This window comes from Sinocyclocheilus grahami, unplaced genomic scaffold, assembly GCF_001515645.1.
Source record: "Sinocyclocheilus grahami isolate Dianchi unplaced genomic scaffold, SAMN03320097.WGS_v1.1 scaffold3185.1, whole genome shotgun sequence".
In the NCBI taxonomy this organism is placed as follows: domain Eukaryota; kingdom Metazoa; phylum Chordata; class Actinopteri; order Cypriniformes; family Cyprinidae; genus Sinocyclocheilus; species Sinocyclocheilus grahami.
Genome location: NW_015508344.1, coordinates 3,022 through 10,526, shown reverse-complemented (window position 1 = coordinate 10,526; position 7,505 = coordinate 3,022). Strand labels below are relative to the sequence as shown.

The window sequence follows — 7,505 nt, the reverse complement described above, 5'->3', positions numbered from 1 at the left end:
AACTGCATACAACCAAATGTACGAATGAAGCAGATGTTTAGTGACGTGCGCTTAAGATGCTAAATAATTATGTATCATGTTTGTCATCTGCTGATCTACATGCAAATCTGTTTGTTGGTCTCGCTCTCATGTCTTGTATATTTCTATACCTCTATGTCATGATCATGTTTTGGTGTTTGTTTGTTTTGTACACAGATCTATTTGCAGATCTGTCTGCTTGCAGCATGTGTATTGTGTTCTTTAGTTTGTAATAAAAATAAATAAATCCAGCAAATTGATTCAATTAGCAGCAATCGTGGAGGCAGCCACACTCAGGCAGCCATTTTCATTTTCTTAATACTGTATGTTTGTAAATTAAACAGAGATGTAAAACATCAGTGTCTGATAATATTGAGTGTACGACAGTCGTTAATCTTTGTTGGAAACTATAGAAGTGATGTTATGCTCTAAGATCTCGAGAAGAGCTGGAGCAGCTGAATGCAGTATCTTCTGTTTCTCTGTGGTGGTGGCCATGTTGAGGTCACATGACCAGCAGAATATTACTCAACTTTATCTCAGGAGACCCCCTATTATCAGACACAAGAATAACTTGGGGGGAAATACACCTGTGAAGAGGATATTTTTACAGTGACTTTTGTGAGATGCTGCATTCGTGCTGATAGTGTCAAACCACTGTAATAAGAACCAGTGAAATATCCACAAACATGGCTTAGTGTTCTTTTAAAGATTAAACATTTAAACCATTTAGTTATCACACAATGATTCAAAAATTGTTTCTGAACAATTATACTTGTGAGAATGTAAATGTATTAGTTCTATAACAGTGTATATGAGTTTGTTAGCAGCACTAGCTGTTGTAAATCCTGCCCACTTCTTTGCATCGTCAGCACATGCTTCAGTGCTCTGAGAGTGTTTATAGTGCTGTGAGTTTAACACTTCATGACTGAGAGCAGAACACAACACAATCTTCATCATCACACAAGACACAACAACAACAATGAACAACATCCTCATCCTCATCCTCATCTGGACATTGCTCTGCTGTATAATGGGTATTGAACGTTTGGATAAAATTAATTTGATTGTAATGAAGTTGGCTAACATATACTATATATTATAATATGGAACAAAATGTTTGTATTTGTCTTGATATACATACATGAATCCTATAAATGTCTCTCTCAGGCTCCAGCGGACAGATCACAGTTACTCAAACTGCAGTTCAAACAACTGAACTAGGCAAGACTGTTGTGATGAGATGCACCGCCAGCACTCCTTTAACAGGCTGCAGCACACCATGTTTGTCCTGGTACTTGCAGAAGCCTGGAGAAGCTCCTAAACTCCTCATATATGTGACATCAAACCGTCACACTGGAACTCCATCTAGATTCAGTGGCAGTGGATCTGGCAGTGATTTCACTCTGACCATCAGTGGAGTCCAGACTGAAGATACAGGAGATTATTACTGTCAGAGTGCACACGTGATCAGTGGTAGCTGGGTGTTCACACAGTGATAAAGAGTCGTACAAAAACCTCGGTCAGTCAGAGTCACAGTGACTGCACTGATACAGCTGAGAGACACTGCAGCTGCTGATGGATGTGAATAATCTCAATCACTCTTGTCTGTAGATAACTATATTACAGTGCATAACACTATCTATTAATTTATTAAATCTGTACTGGTTAGTTAAATTAGTTTAAAACAAAAAAGGCTTGACGCTCAACATATAAAAAAAATCATCCACTGTCCACAGCATTGCAGTCAAAAACTGTATGAACTTTTATTATATTTTAAAATAAAACACTGTAACACTTTTAATGACCAATTCTCACTATTATTTAGTATGAATGTTATTAGCCTATTGGCTGTTCATTGGTACTTATAATGTATATATTAATGCCTTTTTCTGAATTAACATATATCCGATGCCTTAATCCTACCCCATAACTATTAATAAGCAGCAAATTAGAAGTTTATTCAGGCAAATGTCATAGTTGATAGTTGGTTAATTTTGCAAATTGGACCTTAAAATAAAGTTTCTCTTGCTTGTACAAAGGGGTCTTTGACCTGTGATGCGGTTAATTTAACCACTATAGAGGCTGAACAAAATAATGGCTTGATGCTCAAAATCCCCAAAAATCATCCATTGCCCACACAGTTGCAGTCAAAAACTCAATTAACATTTTTTTAATATTTAAAAATTAAAATACAAAGAATCAAACCTGTGCAGCAGCATATCAGGCTGTGGGGTCAAAACACATTTGAAGCATCGCATTTTAAAAGAAGAACCAGGATGATCCTTGAGACTTCCTGTTATTTTTAGCAAAACCCAAACATTGTCTGCAAAACACTGTAAGGAAATCATGCAAATAATAAAGGATAACAAAACAGGTGTGTCTACATTCTGTCAATGCTCTGTCTTGTATGTAGTGATGAGGATTGGTAAGTCACTTCATTCTGTTGAATTGCTTCATCCTAAACAGTTCTCTTTCTCTAATATGTAGCTTTAGATTAGAGGTCCACACTATTTCACCAAGGTTCATCCACTTGGAGATTTCTGACCTCGCCGCTGATCTGCGGTGAACTTTGACCTCTTTTATCATGGAGTTTATAATAATGATACTTCATATACAGCTTATGATTCACCCCCCAAAAAATGCATGATCAATCTAAACTTATACAAAATGATAATGATGATCTTTATCTTTATACTGTGATGTAAAAAAGGCCACATGAAAAGATTTCCCAGAAATCAGCATGTCATTGTTTTAGGGTTGAATTAACATTGTCTAAAATTAAAATGTCATTAACATTGAATCTATATATTTATTGTGTCTATTAATTCCAACATTGAAGAACCATAACTATTTTGTTGATATTGTTTATGCAATTATATTCAAAATTTTCAATTCAGTTCAATTCAATTCAAGTTTATTTGTATAGAGCTTTTCACGATACAAATCGTTGCAAAGCAACTTCACAGAAAATTAAGTTTCTAAAATATTTAGTGGTAGTTTATCAGTGGTGACTGTCAGTTAATGTATATATGGTAGAAATGTACGGAAAAATCAATAAAGACGTAATCAAACAGACGATGAACACTATTAACAGCAATTATTATATGATGCAATCAAACTTATAGCAAAATGTGGTAGTTCTGTATGTTGTTTCAGGGTTGGCATCATCTGAGGTCCTCTGAGGGGTTGCATCATCTCTTCTCAGGTGTTCTGGATCCAGACTGAAGCTTGTGTAAAAATGTAATTTTGTAAAATACATTTGGTATTCTAAAGGTATTCAGTTTATACAAGTTCAATGTTAAAAAGAAGAAACACACTGTAATGTGGTGTTTTGGGTTGTGTTTCTTGTTCATGTTTTCATGTCTTTTATTTTGGAGTTTAGTCATGGTCCCTGTTTGTGTCATGCTTCCCTTGCCCTCATGTATTCATGCCATTGGTTCTCTTGTTCTTTGTGTCATGTTCTGATTGGTAGTCTTAGTCATGTGTCTTGTTCCCTATTAGTCTGTTCTTGTCATGTGACCCTCGTTGTTTGCTATAAGTAGCCATCATGTTGCCATTGTCTCTGGTGGTGTATTGATGTTGTAACCTGCTGTTGGTGAGTCAAGTCTGTTCATGCCTCGTCAAGTCTATTCAAGCCTGTTCATGTCAAGTCAAGCCTGTTCATGTCAAGTTAAGCCTATTCATGCCTAGTCAAGTCTGTTCATGCCTCGTCAAGTCAAGTCTGTGTCTCTAGTCTTTGTTTATTGTTTGGATATTTGGATCACTGTAAATAAACTGCACTTAGGTTCTCACTTATGCTCACCTTCAGTGGACTGAATTCGTTACAGACACACAGAAGTTTGACACTGAAAGACTGAAGTCAAAGAGCTCTACAAGCTCAAGAACCGTTTTGAGGTGCTCGGCAACACAAAAGAAGAATCCAGCTTGGATGATGCACTTGACAGTATCAACGACACGATAAAGAAAAGAGCTGAAGAGGTAATTGGCTTTAGAAGACACAAAAACACTTCGTGGATCACAGACAAAGTCCTGGCACTTGGTGATGAACAACGAGATGTGGGTAAAAAGAACAACAGCCCAGATGACATGAATTTAAAACAACAATGCTCATAGCTGAAGACTGACATAAACAACAAGGTTGTGAAATGCCACGACGAATGGTTCAACAAAAAATGTTGCGTAGCAGAAGAAGCAAGCAAAATGAAAGACATGCACACTCTCTTCCAAAAGTTCAAAATGCAAAGAAAGGAGTCAAAATGATTGAAAGGTGCAGCAGCAGCAGAAACAAAGACAGCAACCTACTCACCAAGGATACTGATATACTTAATAGATGGTATGTGTATGGCAGTGGTCTTCACAATGCACCTATTGAGGCAGATGAGGATAATCTGGAGCAACTCTGGCCAAACTGCAAGAGAGATGAGCATGAACCGGACCTCCTTGAGAGAGAAATTAGAACAGCCATCTCCAAGATCAAATCCCGGACAGCTCCTGGTATCGATGGAATCAAAGGCGAGCTAATCAAAGGTGGCAGTGAAGCCGTAGTCCATATTACGCACAAGATTTGCAATACAATTTGGGTCACTGGTCTACTTGATGGACTATGAATACTTACCTGTGACTTACCTTGTGTGATTACTCCTTTCCAGTCTCCAGTGATCCCCTCGTGTCTCCAGTGTAATCCTTTGTCTATTTCTTGTCACCTTCACCTGGAACTGAGCAGTGTGTGTGTGTGTGTGTGTGTCCCAGTAATCTCTGATTATATTCTCTCCATTGCTCACTCCTGCCTCCATTATCTGCACTACCTTCCTGTCAATAAACATTGTTACCTGCATCTCTATCCTGTCCAAGTGTTCCGTAACAACCCTATACTACTGTATTTTCGCATACAAAACTATGTTTGCTATATTTAGTAAATACATTAATATTTAAAGTCATTAGAAAATTTGTTATTTAACATTATTGTCATTGCACTGTTTGTGTCACCCGCCTCTCATCAGCAGCTGCAGTGTCTCTCAGCTGTATCAGTGCAGTCACTGTGACTCTGACTGACCGAGGTTTTTGTACGACTCTTTATCACTGTGTGAACACACCACCATTATGATAACTCCGACAGTAATAATCTCCTGTATCTTCAGTCTGGACTCCACTGATGGTGAGAGTGAAATCACTTCCGTAGTCAGATCCACTGCCACTGAATCTAGATGGAGTTCCTGACTGAAGTCTTCTTATGTAATATATGAGGAGTTTAGGAGCTTCTCCAGGTTTCTGCTGATACCAAGACACACAGTCATTACAGCCAGAAATCGGCTGACTGGTTTTACAGCTGATCGTAACAGTTTCTCCTTGTTTGATGGATTTTATTTCTGGATCCTGGGTCACTGTCACTTGTCCCCAGATCTCTGAAATAAGACATTTTATTCATTTAGTGGTTATTGGACTGTACATAAGATGTGTATAATGTTAAGTACAAAATATTTACCCTGAATGCAGAGCGTCAGAGTCCAGATGAGGATGAGGATGTTGTTCATTGTTGTTGTTGTGTCTTGTGTGATGATGAAGATTGTGTTGTGTTCTGCTCTCAGTCATGAAGTGTTAAACTCACAGCACTATAAACACTCTCAGAGCACTGAAGCATGTGCTGACGATGCAAAGAAGTGGGCAGGATTTACAGCAGCTTGAGCTGCACTGTAAAAAAAAATCCGTAAAATGTACGGTAAAAAACCGGCTGCAGTGGTTACCGGAATTTAACTGTAAAAAATACAGTAGGAACGTTTTAGGTTTTATGGTTTTAACTTAAATTTACAGTTAAATATCGTACTTTAATTTGATATAATGTTAATATACCAACCTATTGAAGTACTGAATACACTGATAACCACCAAATGCAGGTTATCAGTGCCCATCACAAGCAGCTTTTAGATAATAACATATATAGAAGGTGCACAGTGTCATTCACACAAACACTAAACACCATCACGGTAACACACATGAAACTGAAATCATGCAATAAACATTCATTTAACAACATTAGGTGTAACACACAACCCTAATATACAAAACTGATAATAAAAAACTAAGAAGAAACACAATTATTTCAACAAAAAAACAACATTTTAAATGTAACGCAGGGAATTCTGGGAATGTCAATTTACGGTTATTCATTGTAAATTATATGGTATTTTTCACTTCCAAAAACGGTATACTACCGTAAAATTAATGTCCAATACATGTAATGTCCAATACAGTTTTTCACCGTATATAGTAGGGGAATTTATTGTTAACCATTTAACAGGCTTTTACTGTAGCATTTTTACAGTCTTTTACCGTTAAATTCACGGTCATTTTTTACAGTGTGCTAACAAACCCATATTATAATGTATTTGATTTTATATTCTGACTAATGTTATTTTGGTAACACTTTATTATAGGGACCAATTCTCACTATTAAGTAGTTGCTTATTATAATGTCTATTATTAACATATTGGCTGTTTATTAGTACTTATAAAGCATATTGTCATGAGTCCGGGCCCTGCGTTTCTCCCTCTCACCACCAGAGATCGCCATCTCCCATCCTCCCGGACTGCATTCCCCAAACTCCACACACCTGTCACTTATTACACCCTCAGCTGTTCCTCATTGTCATGGACTATTTATACACCACACTCCCACCACTCTGCTTGGATGAATTGTAATTGTAATTGTAGTTATTTGTTGTGTGTAGGTTGATGCAAGCACGTTGGTTGCTTAATTTGTATCCCTCACCTGTTCCTGTTTTGTTTCTCCGTTCTGATCTGTTTTTTGTTTCTCCGTTCTGATCTGTTTTTTGTTTCTTTTTGTCTGCCTTTCTTTTCATTAAATCTAGTTTCATCTGCATTTGGACCCAGACCCTGTCCATTGAGACCACTCAATGTATCCCACATTGCACTGGAGAGCAGACCTCTGCATCTATGGATTAAGCATGGAAATAAATATTAGAATACACAAATAAAATAAGAACTATATCTATTTCTGTTACGATTGCCAGCTGGAGTGCCCATGAACTCCGCTAGAGGGCACTCCATCCCTTACCATTACCACTCACCACGAACTTCATTTCCCATAACCCCTGCCTAGGAACGAATTACAGACACACCCTGTTTCCAATCAGGAGGACTATAAAAGATGCACTCATGCACACTCATCGCTGTAGCGTGTTCAAGTTCCTGTGTGTTCTCGTGTTCCTTAGTTCTCGCCTTGCCTTGTTTTTTTACCTTGGACTGCTTACCTTGTTTTTGATTGTTTGCTGCCTGCCCTGACCCTTGTCTGTTTTGTGGATTACTTATTACTTGTGAAGACTTATTGTCTCGCCCTGGATTGTACCTGTTTGCTGGTGTTTGACCCTGCCTGTTTTGACTACTCTTTTGAATAAAGTTGCATTTCGATCCTCAACTCTGTTGTCACGCTCCCCACGTTACAGATTCACAGTTATGATGGAAATCTATAC

General features: G+C 37.7%; 2 gene segments (V, D, J or C); both read right to left on the bottom strand.

Annotated features, from left to right (window-relative positions):
• The window catches only part of LOC107576081 (Ig lambda-7 chain C region-like), a 3,928-nt gene extending 2,580 nt beyond the window's left edge, over window positions 1-1,348 (bottom strand). Inside the window, 1 exon segment of the C gene segment in view lies at window positions 1,237-1,348. Within this exon segment, the coding sequence occupies window positions 1,237-1,348 (112 nt within the window).
• A 3,727-nt stretch (window positions 1,349-5,075) lies between these two features.
• Window positions 5,076-5,592, bottom strand: LOC107576083 (Ig kappa chain V-III region NG9-like). The segment is given in 2 exon segments: window positions 5,076-5,420; window positions 5,501-5,592. Coding segments are annotated over 2 exon segments (375 nt in total).
• Between the last annotated feature and the right edge of the window lie 1,913 nt (window positions 5,593-7,505).